The 20322-nt window shown below is 61.9% G+C and overlaps 1 protein-coding gene across 1 annotated transcript; it reads left to right on the forward strand.

Moving 5' to 3' along the window:
* Nucleotides 1-326: 326 nt before the first annotated feature.
* On the forward strand, nucleotides 327-12892 carry ZNF316 (zinc finger protein 316). The gene is made up of 6 exons (XM_081133924.1): nucleotides 327-442; nucleotides 3036-3360; nucleotides 3624-3730; nucleotides 4589-4715; nucleotides 5210-5323; nucleotides 7735-12892. The coding sequence occupies exons 2-6, from the start codon at nucleotides 3063-3065 to the stop codon at nucleotides 10071-10073; spliced, it is 2985 nt and encodes a 994-aa protein (XP_080990050.1). The 5' UTR covers nucleotides 327-442; nucleotides 3036-3062; the 3' UTR covers nucleotides 10074-12892.
* Nucleotides 12893-20322: the final 7430 nt, after the last annotated feature.

Below are 20322 nucleotides of genomic sequence, written 5' to 3' on the forward strand. Positions count from 1 at the left end.
GGTCTCGAGGTGGGGGGCCGGAGTCTGCAGGGCGCGGCGGGGTCTCGAGGTGGGGGGCCGGGGTCTCGAGGTGGGGGGCGGGGTCTGCAGGGGCGCGGCGGGGTCTCGAGGTGGGGGGCGGGGTCTGCAGGGGCGCGGCGGGCGGGCGGGGTCGTGCGGGGTCACCCGCGCCCACGAGCCCCGGGGTCCGGAGCCGAACGCGCCGTCGCACGCGGGGCGCTCCTCTCGCTCCACTCACGTCCCCTCCCGGAGCCGCGCTCGACCCCGCGTGACCGGAAGTGCCCCCCCGTGGGCGCGGGCGGGGCGGGGCCGGCGGCGGTACTTCCGGTGCCCACGCGCCGCCGCCGCGCAGCTCCGGGGCCGTCACTTTGTGTAGCGCGGGGCGCGCAGGCCCTGCCCGGCCCCGGCGTCCGGCGGCGGCTCGGCCGGCCCGGCGCGCGCGGTGAGTGGGCGGCGGGGCCGGCGGGCGTTGGCGCGCGCGGCAGGTGCGGCGTGGGCGCGGGCGTGGGGCCGGGCAGGGCCGCCCCTCGACGCGGGGCCGGGAGGCGGCGGGGAGGCCGCGGCGCGCGGCGGGGCCGCGGGACCCCGGGACCTGGGCCTGCGCCCGGCGGCCGGAGTGGCGCGCTGGCGGGGCCTCCGGTGGCCGCGCCCACGCCCGTTGCGCCCCTGCCCGGGCCTGCGCGATGGGGCGGGCTGCGACCCCCGGGGCCCGTCCTGGGGCAGCGTGGAGTGGGCGGGCTCGGGAGGACACGCACGACTCCTCGGGAGGCGCTCGCCCCCGTCGGGGCGGGGTTGGCGCGGCCGCCCCCGGACACACCCATCCAGGAGGGGCTGTCACCGCGGGGCCTCCGTGGGAGGCGGGGGCGCGGCGCCCCTTGGAGGGCTGGAGGGCTGGAGGGCTGGAGGGCCGGCCCCCCCGGGGGTTTGCTTAGAGACCTCCGGGGCCTGGCTGGGTCCACCCTGGTCTGCAAATGGAGGCCCCGGGGGCTGCTGTGCGGACACTTGGACGGCCAGTGCGCAGCTGGATGGGGCCTGGGCTGCCCCGTGCGGCCGCAGCGGTGGGAGACCCGGCGGGCGCGGGGTGCACGGGGAGGTGTGCAGGAGGGTCAGGCCTCTAGCCACACCTGTGTGGGGAGACCTTGGCACTTTGTTTGTTTCAACAAGTGTTGGCAGGTCTGGGGAGCTGGCCTGCGTGGTGAGGGAGCCGGGATGGTCCATGGATACGCCTGCACCTGCGGAGCAAACCCAGGAGAGCGGGGGAGCCCAAATCCATGGTCAGGGAAAGAGGGCTTCCTGGAGGAGGTGGGAACCTGGAAGGTCCCCCAGAGGGGAGGAATCCATGTACACCCACACACCTCTCCTACTTCTCAGTCCACTTACCCACTTCTGTGGGGCATTTCTAACAGTTTTCACGCTCTGCCACTTCTTTATGCCCTTGGGGTCCTCCCTGATCCCGGTGGAGGGCACCTAGTCACCGCCAGTTCTGTCTGCAGCACTGTATCTTAGGGTGCAGGGCTCCAGCGGAAATGAGGGCCTGGGGTGACCCAGGGTTTGTGTAGATGCTGCTGCTCCCCTGACCCTCTGTGGCTGCTGACCTGGAATCGGGTGCTGGGAAGTACGCAGAGCCGGTCTCTGGTGGGCCGACAGGCTGGGCAGAGAAGAAAGGAGAGCGGGCAGGTCCGGGAGCATCCCCACCATACACCTGGCCTGGGGAGACAAAACACACGCAGTGCTCAAGTTACTGAGGTCCATTTCTCAGAACCCTTCTGTCCTGGATTCTGGGTCGAGGTATATGGGGTGTCAGGCTGTGCTGGGCCCGGTCCCACATGCTGGGTGACAGCCGACCTTGGTGGCTGCTGGGCCTTGCTCTCCAGCAGGTGCCCTTCTTGGGAGAAGGAACTTGGGGCCAAACCTCTTTGGAGGCAGAGACTCTCCAGTGCCTCCGGGGTGGGACCCTCGACGGTGGTCAGTCTGTTCTGGAGTGTGACAGTGGGGCCAAAATCCTGAGCTTCTAAAGTTTCACGTTCGTCGCACTGATTGCAGGCTTTAGAGTCATTTCTTCAATAAACGTTGGAGCGCTCACTCTGTGTCTGGTGTGGGGGCATTTGGAGGTGAGCAAAGGGAACTTCCGCCTTCTTAGGGTTGACTGTACCCGGGAGACTGGCAATGAGCAGACAATTCCATAAGTGTATAAAAAATGTGGGTGCTGCGAGGGCAGAGGCCAGGGTGCTGTGTGTGACTGGACCCAGGGAGCTGCCTCCGGAGGATGCGTGAGGAAGAGGGGAAGAAAGCTCCAGGGAGAGGGGGTAGTACTTGCCCAAGTGTGGAGGCAGGGCAAGCGTGGGGTCAGTTTATTCCAAAGCCATGGCCTTTCTTTTGAGTGCGGGTCCCTGGATACGGCGGCCTGGCCTGTGGGAGTCAGCTCTGGGTGGCAGCCAGGCAGGAGGCATCTCTGCTGGGCTCGGCATGGCGTCTGGGCTCAGCCTGAATTTGCAGCCTGAGGTCTGGGTGAGAAAATCCTCCTCTGAGCCCGAGGTGGGGGGCAGTTGGGAAATCCTTGCTGGCATTCTCATTGCCCCAGGTGCTGGGCAGGAGTGCTTCCTTCCGGGGGTGGCTGCAGCGACACACGGCACACGTGCTTCTACATTTCAGGCACCTTCACACACCCAGGGAGCTATGGAGACCAAGGAGGTCACTCTGGGAGAGGCTGGAGTTGGCAGGGGTGCTCCTAGGTGTAGTCCTTCACCTGCAGCCTTGGGCTCAGTGATATGAATCTAGAATGGGGCTGGAACCAGCAGGAAGCACACAAGAGGCGGGACAGAGGCGGCTTCTGGGTGCCAGGGAGCCCCAGCCCCTGGGCCTGGGCCTTGGCCTGTGGGAGGAGTGACACAGGAGCCCTGCTGGTCTCTTGCCTTTGCTGTGCTGCGGGGGGAATAGCACCTGCCTCCTTCCCAGGGCTGGCGTGAGGCGAGGCCGTGGAGGAGCCTGTGCGTGGCCAGCGGCCCATCACCGCCCCCTGCCCGTCTGTGTTCCAGGCCAAGCTGAGGCTTCCTCCAGAGAAGATGGCAGCCCTGCACCCGGCGCCCGGCTCCCTGGCTGCCCCACTGCAGCAGGCGGAGGACCAGCCCGAGTGTGACCCCGACCAGGAGCAGGGAGAAGAGCAGGGGGAAGAGGAGGAGGCGGAGGAGGGCCGGCTGGGGCTGGAGGAGCAGCTGGAGGCCACTGGACCACAGGCAGAGGTGGAGCTGCAGGACCAGGACCCAGACGAGGAGCTGGCCGAGGAGCGGAGTCCAGCGTCGGGGACCCCGGAGCACGTTGGCCGTGGGGGTGCTGCCCAGTCCCCAGTCCTGCAGGAAAAGGGTAAGAAAAAGGAGCTGGACCTCGGGGAAGGGGGGCGGGGGTGGGGCAGGCAGGCTGGGGGCTCTCTGGCCCAATAGGCTGGAGCTGGAGCTGGAGCTGGGGCTGGGGCTGGGGCTGGGGCTGGGGCTGGGGTGTCAGGGCCCAGGCTTTGAAATGGGGGAGTCACCAGGAGCTCCTGCCCCTGCTTGCTGGATGCACAAAGGTGGCCAGGGCTGCGGCCCAGCGCTGCAGGCCGCTGGCCCCTCAGAGATCTTTCCCCTCAGCCCTGCAGGCCTCCCGGGCTCCAGCCGTGCTTGGGGAGGATGACCTGGAGGATCTGGAGGAGCTGGACGACCTGGAGGACCTGGACGACCTGGCAGCTGGGTCTCAAGTGAGCTGCCCTCTCATTTGGAGCTCAGTTTCCCAGGAACCAGGCAGGGTTTCCCCAGGGGGCTTGCCACCTGCTGTCCCAGAGACCCCTGTTGGCAGGGCAGTGGCACTGTGTTCCACAGGCCGAGCCCAGGCTATGAGCTGGGATGTGGCTGCAGAAAGTGCCAGGCACCTCCATCCCCAAGGCCACGGGATGTGGTTCTACTCTCCTGGGGCCCACCCTTCCCAGGCCATTGGAATGTCCCGATGGCGTTTACCACCACCCACTCACCGGTCCTGAGCAGTTCCTTCAGAGGCCTGGCTGTCTCCAGAGTCAGGCTGTGCCCCGCACCTAGAGTGCCTGCCACTTGTCCAGGCTCTGATTTCCTGCTGAGCCCAGTGAGATCAGGCGCCAGTGCCCACACTCAGTTTAGCTGGTGCCACTTGTCCAGCCAGCTTTGGGCCCTCACAATGCTGACGCGACCGCTGGCCTGAGCCGGACGGTGAAGTAGGAGGGGACAAGGCAGGCACGCAGCACAGCCTTGAGGCTTCCTCGTCCTGGGCCTGGGCTTCCTCGTCCTGACCTCTGTGAATCCTGCCCCTGCCCCGAGTGAGCTGGGTGTTCGCCCTCTCCGAGCCTGGGTCCCTGATCTCTGATGGGAATGGAGTCCCTGTCTAGAAGGGCCTTGGCAAGGCCAGGAAGCCCGTAGTACTGTTGGGCTTTTGCAGGTCTGCTGGTAATGGGGTTGGGCGGTGTCCCCGTGGGCTCCCTGTTTTAGGGCCACAGTCGTCCTGTTGAGGTCATCTTCCGTCACTCCCTTTGCAGCCCTGCCCTTCACCTGGGCAGTTTGGAGCAGTGACCGGGTGCTTTGTTCCCCAGGGGCTGGTGACCTTTGAGGATGTGGCTGTATACTTCTCCCTGGAGGAGTGGGAAGGGCTGGCTGCCGAGCAGCGGGACCTCTATAAGGAAGTCATGCAGGAGAACTATGGGATCCTGGTGTCCCTGGGTAAGCAGGGGCCTTTTGTCCCCAAAGCGCCTCCTGGTGCAATGGCGGCCAGGGGCTCAGCTGTCGGTGAGGGTGGCTTCTGGAGCCACAGGGTCTTGGAGAAGGGGGTGCTGGAGCCAGCTCACAGCCCAGGGAAACCTCAGGGACAACCCAGCTTCTGGATGGGGCAGAGTGTCATGGGATCCCCAGTATGGCCCAGCAGTGCCATGAGCCAGGTGGATGTGTTCTGGAGAGCCGCCAGGCCTCCAGGGATGGCAGAGGAGAGGAGTGGGCACCCTGCAGGTGTGGAGGGGCTTGGCAGGAGAGCCGGGGGTATCGGGGCAATGCCCTAGAGAGAAGGGAATGTGGGATTTTCCAGAGTGGAGCAGGGAGGTAGGAGGGCTGGTTCTGGAAAGGATGAGGAGAGGAACTGAGGAGTTGAGGACAGTGCTTCTGGCGTGAGGGCGGGGCCTGCGGGCACAGCCACAGCTGCCCTCTGTTTCTCTCCATGCCAGGATACCCCATCCCCAAGCCGGATCTGATCTCCCGGCTGGAACAAGGAGAGGAACCTTGGGTCCCAGACAGCCCCCGTCCTGAGGAGGGAGACATTGTCACTGGTGTCTATACAGGTGAGCATGAGACAGGATCTCCTGGGGTTCCTGCCGACACAGCTCTTTGGAGGCCAGACTTTGGCCTTCACCTTAGCTTTCTGCCTCAGCCTGATACTGGTGGTTAGGGCTGTGGGGTGGGTTTTGTGGAGACAGTGTGGTCACCACGGGCTAACTTCTGCCTTCGTGGGCTGGCTCCTGTTGGTCTCAATCTGTGGAGACCTGGGAGGGCAGGGGGGGTGTCCTTAGGAACTTAGAGTTTCCTTTTAGGAGGCCTTAAAAATGATCCCTTGTCCTTGCCTTGGAATCTCTGGTTTTTTGTTTTGTTTTGTTTTGTAAATGAGGGCCGGTTGTTAAGTTATCATCGCTCAGAGGGGCTAGCTACAGGTGCCGAGCAGACTCCGCCCTGGCTCTACTCTGGCTTCTCCAACCATTTGGCCATCTCTGAACAGTGGGTCCCTCTTATCCTTCCCTCCTCTCCCTGGAAGGCCTGGGGACAGGCCTCTGGCCCCGGCAGGCAGCTCTGGATCTTCCAGAGAGGAGATTGTGGAGAGATTCTTACAGGAAGCGCTCTGGGTGGCAGATGTCTCCAGAGACCTGGGGCCTGGCTCTGGCTCTGGCTCTGGTTCTGCTCCTCCATCTGGTCTGGAAAATAAAGAATGTGAACTGATCTGTAGTTTCCACCCTGAGGACATCGGACTGTTGGTTCTGTGGAGGTGTCTCGTGGAGGTCTGTGAGTTGTTTTCAGTGTTTCAGAAGGTTCCGGGGAGGCCTGCATACAGTAGGTGTACTGGGCTTTGGGCTGGAGTGACACCAGCCTAGTGAGGGTCCCTGGATGTCTCCTGCCAGTCACATGCCTGGATAGACTTATAGATGTGTTTTAAAATAAAAAATACAAACAAACACAGACAGTGCTCTGCCTACACGTGTGTTCTTCAGAGTATTTCCCCACGTACGTTTTGTGCTCATAACAACCCTCTGAAACAGCAGGGCAGGGGGATTAGTCTCACCTTGCACACGACCTTTCAGGTGGTGATGACCTGACTTGCCCTCAGTGGGCTGGGCCTCAGGCCTCACTCTCTACTGTGCCAGGGTGTGCTTTCTGCCCAGGTGTCCATTCTCTGGGATCCTCTTGGAATCTCTCCTGGACTCCAGAATCATGGGGGCTCTGGCCAGCGAGAAATATTGCTGCTGCCTCCAGAATGAAACTGGGATGTCGGTGATGAGTCTCAGAGGGTCTTAGAGGCACATCTCAGAAAAGCCACTCGGAGGTGAAGGGGTCACAGGCCAGTGCTGGCCAGTCTCTTGTCATGGGGTCCTGATGTGCCCCGTTCTCCATGGTTCTCAGAGGGTCCTGGGGTGGAGCCACAATGTGCCCGTGAACTTGGCTAGAGGCCTGGAATGCTCCTCTACCCCTCACCCCCAGCCCCGACCACCTGCAGAGTGAGGTGGGTAGGATGCAAGCATAGTGCTAGATGTGTCACCTGTCTACAGGTGTCACTGTGCAGGGTGAGTTCCTGCAGCCTGCCTGCTGAACGGCCTCCCTTCCCTCCATTTCTGTGCAGCTGAGCCAGTCGAGGTTCTGGGTCTGGGCAGGACTGATGCTGACTGTTCTGACCCAACAGGGTTTCTGTGTTTCTAGATTGCAGCCTTGCAGAACATAAGTGTATTCCTGCCTTGTGCTTCCTGACAAGTTGGGCCACATCTGAGTTTTGAATTCTGGCCGTATGTTCCCATGCCGGTGGGCTGCAGCCCGATGCATCCCCACGTGGACACACACAGCACAGTGCACATGAGAAAGTGTGCAGGTGCTTGGGAACGCCTGGGCCAGGTGTTTGCCCTCTGCTCCCTGTGTGACTGGGTGCTTGTGCCGTAAATACTAGTTCCCTCCAGGGTGGGTCACCATGGCAGGCCTCCCAGCGCTCCCACTTTATATACCAGGAAGCCCTACTGACCTGGCCCCAGTCCCATGCTCTGCACTGAAGGGAGGGGTCGGGTGTGGCTCGGTGGAGGGGCCGAGACAGCAGGAACTTGGGACTCCTTGTCCTTTTGTGACAGGAGGTGGCTTGCAGGTCACCCGCAGTCTCACCCAACTCGGGACCATCTCCCGGAGGCACAGCTGCTCAGAAAAAGGGGAGCTGGGGGATGGCTTAGTAGGGAGGCCTGGGCTGTGCCCAGGCAGGTGCTGGAGCCTCTTGGGGTGAGTGCAGAGCGCCCCAGCTCCCCTTGGCCCAGGGCAGCCCTTCCTGGTTCTGCTCTGGGGTAGGAGGGAGAGCCCTGGTTGCTGGCTGGAGAGAAGAACCCAGAGAGGGAGGAAAGCTGAGCAGAGCGTCGGGGCAGCTGGTCCCGCCGAGGTTTCCCAGAGCAGACGCCCGCAGGGGCCCCGACGGCCTGTTCTCAGCGCCCCTCTGGCCTTCCCTTGTCGCCTTCAGGTGCTTGGTTCTGGACCGAGGACATAGAGGACCACGAGGAAGACGAGGACTTCCTGGCGGAGGTGGCGGAGGAGGAGAATGAGCCCCCGGGGTTGTGGTCGGCGGCCTATGGTGTGGGGGATGTGCCAGGGACGTGGGGCCCCGACGACGACGACTCCGACTCCGCGCGGACTCCGGAGGGCTGGGGGCTCGACCCGGGCGGCCTCGGGGCCCTGGCGGACGGGCCGGAGGCGAAGCCCTTCCTGCCGGGCCAGGCGCCGGGCGTGGACCTGCTGGCGCCCTGGGCCTTCCCGGACGAAGCGGCCGCCCAGGCGGGGCGGCCCGAGACCACGTGCGACGTGTGCGGCAAGGTGTTCCCGCACCGGTCCCGCCTGGCCAAGCACCAGCGCTACCACGCGGCCGTCAAGCCCTTCGGCTGCGACGAGTGCGGCAAGGGCTTCGTCTACCGCTCGCACCTGGCCATCCACCAGCGCACGCACACGGGCGAGAAGCCCTTCCCGTGCCCGGACTGCGGCAAGCGCTTCGTCTACAAGTCCCACCTGGTCACGCACCGGCGCATCCACACCGGCGAGCGGCCCTACCGCTGCGCCTTCTGCGGCGCGGGCTTCGGGCGCCGCTCCTACCTGGTCACGCACCAGCGCACGCACACGGGCGAGCGGCCCTACCCCTGCCCGCACTGCGGCCGCAGCTTCAGCCAGAGCTCGGCGCTCGCGCGGCACCAGGCGGTGCACACGGCCGACCGGCCGCACTGCTGTCCCGACTGCGGCCAGGCCTTCCGTCTCCGCGCCGACTTCCAACGCCACCGGCGCGGCGGCGGCTGCTCCGAGCCCGGCGGCGACGGCCCGCGGCGGGAGCCCGGCGACGCGGCGCTTGCGGCGGGGCCCGAGGGAGCGGAGGCCGGGCCCGAGGCACCCGAGGCGGGCGAGGCGGATGGAGAGGCCGGGGCCGGGGCCGGGGCCGAGGCGAGCGCGGAGGTCGCAGCCGCAGCGGAGGCGCCCGCGCCCCGGAGCAAGGAGGACCGTGAGCCCGACGGGCGGCTCCTGGAGCTGGGCAACGGCCTGGGCGAGGGCGGAGGCCCCTCCTCGCACCCGCTCGGCTTCCACTTTCCCGTGCACCCCAAGTCCTGGCTCCATCCGGACGGCTTCCCGATCCTGGGCCTCCCGGACTTCAGGGACCGGCTGTCGGCCGACGGGCGCGCCCTGCCCGGACCCCTGGGGGGCCGGCTCTCCCTGGTGGAGGGCGCGGGGCTGGCCGGTGACCCTTTCCGCGGCGGCGCTGGGCCCGGGGGCGGCGGCGGCGGGCTGCGCGCATTTGGGCCGGCGGTCGGGGGGCTGCTGGCCGAGCCGGCGTCCACCGCGCTGGCCGAAGAAGAGAGCCCGTGGATCTGCTCTGACTGCGGCAAGACGTTCGGGCGCCGCGCGGCCCTGGCCAAGCACCAGCGGTACCACGCGGGCGAGCGGCCGCACCGCTGCGCCGACTGCGGCAAGAGCTTCGTGTACGGCTCGCACCTGGCGCGCCACCGGCGCACGCACACGGGCGAGCGGCCCTTCCCCTGCCCCGAGTGCGGCGCGCGCTTCGCCCGCGGCTCGCACCTGGCGGCGCACGTGCGGGGCCACACGGGCGAGAAGCCGTTCGTGTGCGGCGTGTGCGGCGCGGGCTTCAGCCGGCGCGCCCACCTGACGGCGCACGGGCGCGCGCACACCGGCGAGCGGCCCTACGCGTGCGGCGAGTGCGGCCGCCGCTTCGGGCAGAGCGCGGCGCTGACGCGGCACCAGTGGGCGCACGCCGAGGAGAAGCCGCACCGCTGCCCGGACTGCGGCAAGGGCTTCGGCCACAGCTCGGACTTCAAGCGGCACCGGCGCACGCACACGGGCGAGAAGCCCTTCCGCTGCTCCGACTGCGGCCGCGGCTTCGCGCAGCGCTCCAACCTGGCCAAGCACCGGCGCGGCCACACGGGCGAGCGGCCCTTCCCGTGCCCCGAGTGCGGCAAGCGCTTCTCGCAGCGCTCGGTGCTGGTCACGCACCAGCGCACGCACACGGGCGAGCGGCCCTACGCCTGCGCCAACTGCGGCCGCCGCTTCTCGCAGAGCTCGCACCTGCTCACGCACATGAAGACGCACCGCGGCGCGGCCGGCGCGCCCGGCCCCGCGCCCGCCGCCCCCGCGCCCAAGCCCGAGGCGCCCGCCAAGGGGCCCCCCAGCAGCAGCAGCAGCGCGGGCGCCGGGCCGGGGGAGCGCGGCAGCACCCTGCTGGAGTTCAAGGGCGGAACGAGCTTCGGCTCGGAGCCCAGGACCCCGTTCTCAGGGCCCTCGGGCGCCTACGGGGAGAGCGTCCTGTGAGCCCGCAGCCCGCTCGGCCACCCGCCCTTCCCCGGGCGGCTACGGTGCCGGCGCCGCGCACCCGCCCCTTCCTCCTCGGGCCTCTCGGGCTGAGGGCCCCAGTCCTGGTGCGGTGCCTTCCCTCAGCCCCTGACCCGCGGCTCCCTCCTGGCGCCCGCCCGGCTGGCGGGGGGCGCACGCGGAGCGGAGGGCGGCGCGGAGGCGGCGGGGCCGGGCAGCCACCCCGACAAAGACGGCGGCATTCCGGGGGCGCCGAGGCAGGGGTGGGTGTCGGGCCACGTTATTTATTTTACTCGCGTTGACTTGGCCCGCGGGACAGGTGGCGGGCGAGCGCGGAACCGGGTCTTTCCGCGCGGGAAGGGAAGCCCGGCGGCCCGGGGCAGGGTGCGCGGCGGGGGCCGGGCGCGGGCTCTCCCTCGGGCCGCGCCTCCGGGGGAGACCCGGGGACCTTCGGGGCGCTCAGGGTCTCCGGGAGTTTTAAGGGCTGCGCGTGGGGAAGCGGGGTTTCCGAAGGGTGGCGTCGGTCCCTAACCCGAGGGATGGAGATGCGTCCGGGAAGCCTCGGCTCGGACTGTCCGTCGGCCGTGGGTCTTTAGGTCCATCTCCCCTGTGGCCCGAAGGACCTGGTGGAAGAACAAAAGCCAGAAACCTAATCTGCGGCCCCCGGTGGGCGGGTCGCAGGTCCCCAGGGAGCTCAAAGCCTTATTCTCGGGAGTCACCCACTCTCCTCACCCCACGTGGGCACCCAGATGGGCCAGGTGCTAGTCCTGCGGGTCGTTCAGCCTCCGCCTTCCCTCCGAGTCCTCTGGCCCTCACCTCTGGCCCTGGAGGTGGCACACTCAGAGTTCCGTGGGGGCCCCGGCCCCAGCCTTCAACCCCCTGGACTGCCGTCTCTCCTGGAGCAAGCGGGCACCTGAGAGCCCCATGCTCCCTCAGATTTAATCACAGGTGTGGCGTGACCGAGGCTGGTGGCAGGGCCATTTCTCACATCCCAGCCAGGGCCCTGTGACATCTGCAGGGCCCTTGAGCACTGCCTGTCATCAAACTAGGGGAGAAGCAGGCAGTGCTTCCGCTTAGGTTCCCTCCTCACAGAGCTGCCAGCCTGCACAGTGGGGGCCCACCTCTGGGGCGTGGACAGGAACCCCGGCTGAACGACAAACCAAGCACCCAACTATGCAAGGCCCACACCCGGCCCGCACCCCACCCTCCAGGGGTTCCCAACGGCCCACAGCCAAGCACAGCTCATGTGAGACCCCTCCCATCCTTAACGCCTCTTCGACCAGTGTGAGCGGGGCCAGAACACATGCTGAAGCAACTGCATTCCCTTCTAGACCTAGTTCCTTCTGTTTTAGTGTAGACGTGGCCCTGGGGCCCGAGAGCCAGCAGCCGAGCTGCCGGGGGCTGGGAGTAGGAGGCACAGTAGTCGGTGGGTGGGAAAAGGGCCTGGATGGTGGTGGTATGGATTAGCCCGGCTGGGTGAGGGGGTGGGGTGGGGTGGCGAGGAGGGCAGGGGTCCTGGTCCCCGTCTCTCTCCTCTCCCTGCGGGACAGGAGCCTCAGAGAGGGCCAAGGGCAAGGTGGGCTGGCCCCGTGCTATCCCTCCTGGCACGGCCCTCGAACTCATGGCCCTCCTGGGCCCAGCCGCTTTTGCCCCGCTCGGAGCCGTGGGCAGGAGGACCTAGCTTTAATAAAGACTGGAGAAACGAGCTCTCTGACTGACGTCCGTGTCGTTGCTGCTCCTTGCTGCCCTTGGGGAGGCTCTGCAAGGCCTCAGGCCCATGGGTTTCTGCAAACATTTTTTTTTTAGGGGTTTTTCTTTTAGGAAACTAGGATTGGTCCGTGAGGAGCGAGCCCGAGGTGAGCTCTGACCCTGCCGTCTGTCCACCGGTGTTTCTGGGAGTCCGCACACTGCACACGCCCCTGTAGTACACTCAGCGATATCGGGACAGCACCGTGTCTGGGACTGTTTTGGCCAGCCTTCCCCTGGTCCCCTCCCTGGTGGTCCAGAAACGTGCCTGAGTCACAGACCCCGCTCAGAGGCCCCAATGCCACACGCTTTTATCCAGGCTCGCCTGCTCCGTGCCAGGGCAACGCGTGCCTCCCCTGGAGCCCTAAGCACCTACCTTTGAACTGATTTTTTGACTTCACAGCACATGGTGTCCCCACAACCAGATCTGACCCTCCCATCCTTTCCCCATGGATTTGAAAAATCTGAACTGCGTAGTAAACTCTGTTCTCAAAAGTGATCTGGGGGCATCAGGACAGAACCCAATATTTCAGATTTAATAAAAAAAAGACCTAGTCAGAAAGGATAGCCTTGAGGATCTTGAAGTCTGTTCAGAAAGACTAAATCATTCCCTGCTAGAGCTTGCCAATTTTTTTTTTTAATTTTTAATTTTTAAATCTTGAGGGGGGAAAACCTCAATCTTGATGGTCGTAGAAAGTAAGGAGGCAGCCTTCCAGGTTGTGGGAGGACTTCCGAATCTCTGGAGTCCTGATTCATTACGCAAATGTCAATTTAGCATCTCCCGTCATTGCCAAGGAGGGATGGAGGGATGCCTGTGAGATGTGACCCATGAAGGGTGGGACTTGGAGAGTTGCGGGGCCCTGAGCACCCCTCTCGACTCCACCTGTGTTTGTTGTTTTCCTGCTCTCTACTGCTCCCCTTTCCCCAGCCTCCTTCCTCTCTTCTCACCCTTTCACGCGATCTCGTCAAACATTTCCTTCTAACTCTTCTATCTTTTCTCCAATTGGCAACCTATGGAATAAAGTATTTTGAAACTTTTGGTTATATTTATTAAATAAAGCTTTATGACCCTTGTTCTTTACTTAAATTTTTTCCCCCCTGATTACAAAATACATGCTAGTTGTAGGAATTTCAACAGCACCAAAGTGTGATAAGGACACTTCATGTCCTAAAGAGCCACCGGGCGCCACAACCGCCGCAGGACACGTGGGAGCACATTTCTTCTCTGTACGTGGAAATATTTTAAAACTAGGAACATACCCGACACATTCTCTTGCAACTCGCTTTTATCATGTAACATATATGATGACCGTCTTCCCTGACAGAGCTACCTTACTCCTTGTAATTTTTTAATTTTACTTTTATTTTTAGAGAGAGACAGGAAGGGAGAGAGGGAGAGACATCGATGGGTTGTTCCACTTACTCACGCATTCATTGGCTGACGCTTCCATGTGCCCCGACTGGGGATCGAACCTGCAGCCCTGGCTTATCTGAGCCACCCGGCCAGAGCCTACCTCGCTCGTTTCAACTGCACGGTGACAGGGTTTCAGTCCCTGCGCGTATCATCATTTATGCCACTACTCTGTCCATGGGGAGTCGGTTGTTTCCGAAGTCTCACTATTGTGAACAGTGCTTCAGTGTGGATTCCTGTACATAGATCTTTGTGCAGTTACGCAGATTTTAAATATTATCTGTTTATGTTTCTGGGTCAAAGGGCATGCATATTTAAATTTTCGGATATAACTACATTGCCACCAAGACAGGCTAACTCCAGTCCAACAGCATATTCTCCAGTGCAGTGAGGAAGTGCTGTTGGTCCATGGCCTCACCAACACAGAACATCAACAACTGCTTTAATCTTTGTTTCACGGAGAGGTGAATGGCTTGCGTTTCTCCATTTCTTTTAAACGCAGATAGATTACAGTATTTAAAAAAACACAAAAAAAGCTCATCACATTTGCTAAGTATTTCTGTGGCTGTGGCTATAAAATATCCTCACCCAGGCCAAAATTTCTGGTATAAGAAGATGTCTCAGGCTTACCTTGAAAATTTCCTGCCCCAAACCTCTAATCAGCCAGTTCTCCAAGGGGTCCTGATTCCTTTAGTGGGAAATACTATTTAGAGACCATAATTTGGGTGCCGGGGTGCTCAATGCTATTGAGTTGATTTTTTTTCCGCCTAAGGAAAAAAATTCCATCTAGAATTCTATATCCAGCCAAGCTATTTTTCTAGCTATGAGGACAAATAATGAAATTTCTAGACATGTAAGAATTCAGGAAATTTACTCCCCATTAATAGATTATTAGCAGGCCTATCGGGAAGTGGAAGAATCAACCAGGAAAGAAGACGGCCTGGGAGGTAGAAAACAATGGAGCCAGTCCAGGAGAAGCTGTCCAGGACATCGGTCTGATTTGAGCAAGAGGATAGACAGCCTCAGGAAGTAGAGGGACAGCCTCAGGAGCAGGCAGGGGACCGGTAGGGTCCAAAAAATGACTGAGACGTTGGCCATGGAAGAGCAGAACCGTGGTAAAAGGCGAGTCAGAAGGTGAAAGCTGACGGAAGCTTAGAACAGCCAACGTGGGGCATCTTAGGGCCATCAAGTGAACCCTCCTCAGGAACAAGCTGGGTCAGGGGGGAACCAGGGTCTTGCTCCCACCTTGGGACAGTGGATGTTGATGCCCTTCCCATGCCTGACAGTCAAAGTGGCCACCGTGAGACTCCACGCAATTTCTGTTCTGTAATTTTCTTTTTTTAATCCCCACCGGAGGATATTTTTTCCATTGTTTTTCAAAGAGAGTGGAAGGGGGAGAGAGAGAAACACATCCATGTGAGAGACACAGCCGGTGGTTGCCTCCCACGGGGAGGGGGGGCACCGGGTGGAGCCTGCACCCCAGGTAAGGGCCCTTGGCCAGGGACCTTTCAGTCCACCTGCCTGACCACTGAGCAAAACTGGGCAGCCCTCCCCCCTTCCCCCTCCCCCCGTAATTTCTTTATTATTCATATTTTAGAAAATTGCTTGGCTGCGCTAACTTGATTAAATCTTTCATCTGTATCCCAATCTCCCCCTGCTCGCGGCTGTGAGGAGGCCCCGCATCCCAGGGACAGGCGTCCCCGAGGAGCAGCGGGGCTGTGGGGCTGACGTGGGGGGAGCGAGGAGAAGCGGGGCGTGGAGAGGCGGGGTGACGCGGGGTTGGGGGTACAGGGAGGGTCCCGCGCAGGTCCCGCCCCCCGTGTGGGCGGAGCCTCCCGCGGGGTCTGCGGCGCGCACGCCGGGGCGCGTGGGGCTCTGTGCGCAGGCGCGCGTCGCTCGTCCACGGGGCGTCCTGGCGGCGCCGGGCCTACGTGGGCGCGGTCGCGCGTGGGGCCGGCGTGAGGCCTGGACGGCCGGCGGCCGGAGGCTGCGGGGGCCGCGCGCACACTGCCTGGGGGCCGCGAGCGCGCCGCGGGGGCCGCGCTTCGGGGAGGGCCCGTGGGGCTTCCACCCTCGTAACCGCCGGGGGCGGGGACGCGGCCCAGAGGACAGAGCGACAGAGCTCCCGGGCCTGAGACCAAGGAGGTGAGGGACCGGTGTGCGCCCTGCCCGTGGGCACCGCGTCCAGAGCCCAGCGCTGCCCTCCGCGCTCCGCGGGGTGGCGCCCGTTCCCACGGCCCCAGGCTCGCCGGCGGCGGTTGAGGTCCCTGAGCTCCCGTGGACGGTTCTGCACAGCCGAGCGCGTGGCCCTCCCCGCCCGCCTCCGCGCCGTCGGGGGGCGCGCACCCCGTGCCCGCGGCCTGTGTCCCCAGCGCCCCCGCCCTGCGTTGTGGTTGTGGAAGCGCCGCCTGAGGATCCCGCAGCCGCGCGCTCGCGGAGAGGCCGCCCTGGGGCGCCTGGAGCAGGCCCTAGGAAGGTGAATGTGTCCCCTAGGCGCTGCTGGGACCCAGCGTCTCCACCCAGGCCCGGAGCAGGGGCCTCAGGAGCAGCACTCACGGGAAGAAAGCCCCCCTCCTCTCCAGCCGCTGACCCGAGACCCGTCCCGGCGTCGGAAGAGGCGGCAGAAACCCCGAAAAGGAGCTTGTCGCCCAGAGGGGCCGAGGCGCGAGCGCCCTGCCCGCGCCCCGAGCCTCTGAGTCACCTGCGGCCGAGGGAGGCGCCGGGGCCGCAGGTGGGCAGCGTCCTGAGGGCGGGATGGGCTCCAGGATCCGGGCCCTAGCCCTGTGGTCGGCCCCGCCCCGGGCCCCCTCCCCCGCTCCCCCCGCTCCCCCCGCCCCGGGCCCGCTCCCCCCGCCTCCCCCGCTCCCCCCGCGCGGGTTCCTTCCAGAATCGGGCGGCGTCCCCACCGCTCCCGGGCCCGCGGCCTCCCCTCGGGGTGCGCTGCTCCGTCCTCCACCTGCGGGTCCAGGTGGCCGGGGAGGGTTCGCGGGGTGTCTGCGGTGTCTCACTTGACAGGCAGGCGAGAGCAGGGAAGGAAGAGGCGCCTCCTCCAGGATCAGTGAGAGGTGCGCGGGGGAAGCCCGAGGGGCCCGCCCCCGGCCTGGGGCTGTGCGCAGGTCCCACTGAAGAAACGTCCCGCGGAGGTCCTCGTGGCCCAGCGGCGTGGCCCAGCGGCTGGGGTGCGCCTGTGAACCCCGAGGTCAGGGCTGGCTCCCAGTCAGGGCAGTGCCCGGTGCCCACCTGGTCCCCAGGCCTGGGCGTGTGCAGGAGGCCGCCCGTCGGTGGCTCTCACCCATCGTCCATGTTTCTCCCTCTCCCTCTCCCTCCCTCTCTCTAAAGTCAATAAAAACGTATATAAATATGTTTTTCAAAAGTGCTTTTGAGAAACAGCAGTCAAATTAGAAAAAACAGGGTTTGTGTGTGTGTTTAAAGACCCGTGTTTCAGGCTCGGGTGCCTTTCCCCAAGGCTTTGTGAGGGTTCTTGGATATCAACAGACCTGGAAAACAGACCTTGTAGGTCCCCCCCCCCCAAATAACGCTTTCAGTGGAGGCGTCAGTGGTTCATCTTCTGCGATGCCATCCTTGGCCTTGACACTTGTGTTGGAAGTGTTTCTGTGGGAGTGGGGGGGAGCTGAGAGGTTAAAGGAGCAGTGACCACTGCAGGTTTTAGGGGTCACAAGGGGCCGGACACTACCTTCCTCTCCCTCTCCGAGGCTGAGGGTTACCGGCGGGTGTGCGGAGGTTTTTAGGGGGACAGTGGAGGTGTGCGGAGGTTTTTAGGGGGACAGTGGAGGAGCTGCAGGGCCAGCCAGCTCCCGTTCTGTGCCTCTTGCCCGCCCCCCGATGTGCCTTCCCAGGCCCCCACCTCTTCCCAGAACCATGGGAAATGAACAAGCCCCAGGTGAGTTGCTTCCCCCCCCCTTTATTTCTTATTTTATCTTCCAGTGGATTTCATGGCTTCTGTATATTATGTGACATGTTACTGTGTTCATATTATTAAGATGGAGAAGCGGAAATAGATAAAAAGGCCACATCCAGGGGAATGAAGAGGGCTCCTGGCTGTGGTCTGTGCGGGTCACGAGGTCCTCCAGCCACCAGAAGCCTCGAGAGTATTTTCTGGGTCGCATGTGTTGATAGTGTCTTTTGATGCACAGAAGTTTTAATTTTCAGGAAGTGCAGTTTGTCCGTTTTTTGCTTGGTTGCCTGTATCATTCGTGTCATATCCAAGAGATTATAGCCAGATCCAGCGTCATGAAACCTTTGCCTTATGTTTTTCCCCCAAGGGCTTTATCTTTTTAAGCCTTACGTTTAGGTCTTTGATCCATTTTGAGTTTAATTTTCACGTACAGTGTTAAGTAAGGGTCCAGCTTCGTGGTTTTGCGTGTGAATATCCAGCACTCCCAGCGGCGTTTTGTTGAAAAGAGTGTCCTTTCTTCGCTGAATGGTCTTATCCAAAACCATTTGACCACAATATGCGGGGGTTTATTTCTGAGCTCTCCGTTCTGTTCCATTGGTCAGTCTGTCTGTCTTTATGCCACTATCACCTTTTTGCCCCGATTACCGTAGCTTTGTAGTAAGTTTTGTAATCAGGAAGGATGAGCCCTCCAGCCCTGTTCTTCATTTTCAAGGTGGTTTTGCGTATTTGGGCTCCTTGATGGCCCGTGAGCTTCGTGATGGGTTTCTCTGTTTCTGTAGAGCGGTGTCGTCGGGGTTTTGGCAGGGATGGCACCGGATCCGTAGCGTTGACATCTCTGCGGCCGTGAGTCTTCCAGCCCACGCACGTGGGTGTGTCCCAGCCAGTTGGCCTGATCTCTCTCAGCAATCTTCTGCAGCTCTCACACCTTCCGCCTCTTTGTGGTTAATTCTTGAGTGTTTCATTCTTTTTGATGCTATCGTCAGTGAACTGTTCCTGTAATTCCTTTTCAGATTGCTGTTGGTGAAGAGCCGCCGCTGTTTCTGTGTTGCCTTTGTGTCCCGCTGCTGTGCCGGACTCAGTTATTGGCTCTAACAGTTTTTTGTGTGGGCTCCTTCGGGCTTTCAGAAGATAAGATGATACCGTTTGTGAACAGATACACGTTTACTTTCCCCTTCCCAGTTCGAAAGCGTTTTCTTTCTTTTCCTTGCACAGCGGCTGCGGGTCTCCAGCTCCGGGCTGAGAGAGGCAACCGTCCGCATCCCTGGCTTGTTCCTGCCCTGGGGGAGCTTTTGGTCTCTCCGTCCAGGGTGATGCTCGTTTCCCGGCAGCGTCTTTTTCTGGTTTCCGTATCAGAGCAGTGCTGGCTTCAGAGAACGAGCGAGGGAGTGTTTGGCTGTTCAGTATTTTAGAAGAGCCGGGAAGGATTGTGTTAGATTTATCACAGGCTAAATGCTCATAAACAGGACTTGTCTCCTTACTGAGATTAAGCTCCTTAGGGCAGAAGAAAGGGATTGATTTAGCTTAATGTTCCCGGCCAGCTAGGACCGTTCGGACACATGGTAGGAACTTTAATTTTTTTTGGCTTCACTTAATCAATTAATACACTGTCTGGGGATTCCTGTCATGATATCACTTTATCCCACAAGGTGAAACAAAGCGAGGTATGGAATAGGCCGCCTATAAAGTACTGACGGCCAACTCTTAACATAAACATGACAGAGCGGTTTCCCAGGTCTCTCTCATGCCACCCGGTTCTCATCTCTTTGGCTTGAACAGAAATGTGCTGGTCAGGGATCCGTGTCATTGAGGGCCGTGACTGTGGACTTCACCCGGACGGGTGGCCACACCCGGCGGGGATGTCGGAGACCTGCAGCCGCCCGGTCTGGGTGGGAGGGGAGTTTCCCAGCATGCACTTGTTTCCCTGCCCTGGTCTTAGCTGCCAACGGGCACGGCCCCGAGCGCAGGCTGAGGGCGTTTGTGTGTCCACCTCATGGCTCAGAGATGCGTGTCCTCAGCGGGCTCAGAAAGAATGTCTGTGTTCTCACCTTCCTGGTGAGAGGTTCACACGGGCACCTTTGCCACGTGACCCCTGAAGCTGCACCTACCTCGTCTCCAGGGGCTGCGATGGCCGAGCAGCTGGTCAGAAGTCCTCCCCGTATCTCACGCACCGGGCATCGCGGCACCAAACCGGAGGTGACCTTTGAGCCGGAGCGAGGAGGGGGCCGTGGCCCTCAGCAGGAGCATTCCCAGGCTGGAGCGGGCCGGTGAGTCAGTCATTACCAGGCGGAAACAGAGCCAGGGGAAGTCAGGCCCGGGCAGTGGGTTCCGAGGTGGGGACCTTTGGCCTGTGGCTCAGTGATTCTACTTAGGGCCTCAGACGTCTGGAGGTGACCGCACAGCGGCTTTGCACGCTTCAGATGACCCGGCCCGCGCCTCGTCCCTCACTCACATGCCCCGCTCTCCTCTTGTGCGGACTCCTAGGGCAGCGGCCGTTCTTGTGCGGGTATTGAACCCCCGCCTGCCCTGTCTGACACCCATGTCCTTGGGTTCTCTCTCTCTAGTATTCATTTTCCCTCCATTTTCATGGACTGGTTTGTGTGTTTTTTTTTAACTTTCCCCCAGGCATTAATTAATTAATTTATTCATTCCAAGGATATTTCTACTATGTGCCGTTCATGTTCTTGGCCGTGGGCATATGCCCGTGAGTGGCGGTGTCCCTGCACTCTTAGAGCTTACAGGCCAGGAGGAGGTAGACACATGAGTAAGCTCGCTTACCAGGAGGTGAGGGGCACCGCGAAGGGGATCAAAGCCGGCTAGCAGGAGACGGAGGTGCGGGTGCCCTTTTAAAAGGCCAGAGAGTGCCTGTCGGGCAACTCGGCGTCAGAGCAGGTAGCTGAGTGACCGAAGGAAGTGAGTCACGTGGATGGCGGGGGTGCCCCCCACAAGGAGCCTGTTCTCGTGGCCGGGGTCTGCCGTCAGTGCTGGTTATATGGCTGCAGTAATTAAGAGTGAGCTAGTGGTGTAGAAATCAATGGAGCAGAAATAAGATCCCAGAGCCAGCTCCACACACGTGGAAATCAGGTATGTGAGGGAACAGGCAAAGGGAAACTTATTCAATAAGTGATGTCGAAAAATTACTGGTCCCCATGAGGGAAAAAACGTTTCTGCCTTTACTA

Source organism: Miniopterus schreibersii (genome assembly GCF_964146895.1).
Source record: "Miniopterus schreibersii genome assembly, chromosome: 4".
NCBI classification, from domain to species: Eukaryota; Metazoa; Chordata; class Mammalia; order Chiroptera; family Miniopteridae; genus Miniopterus; species Miniopterus schreibersii.

Coding starts and splice junctions, on each gene's coding strand:
- ZNF316 (XM_081133924.1), top strand. CDS start 3,063: ATGGCAGCCCTGCACCCGGCGCCCGGCTCCCTGGCTGCCCCACTGCAG. Junction 3,731..4,588: donor ACCTGGCAGCTGGGTCTCAA/GTGAGCTGCCCT, acceptor TTTGTTCCCCAG/GGGCTGGTGACCTTTGAGGA. Junction 5,324..7,734: donor TGTCACTGGTGTCTATACAG/GTGAGCATGAGA, acceptor TGTCGCCTTCAG/GTGCTTGGTTCTGGACCGAG.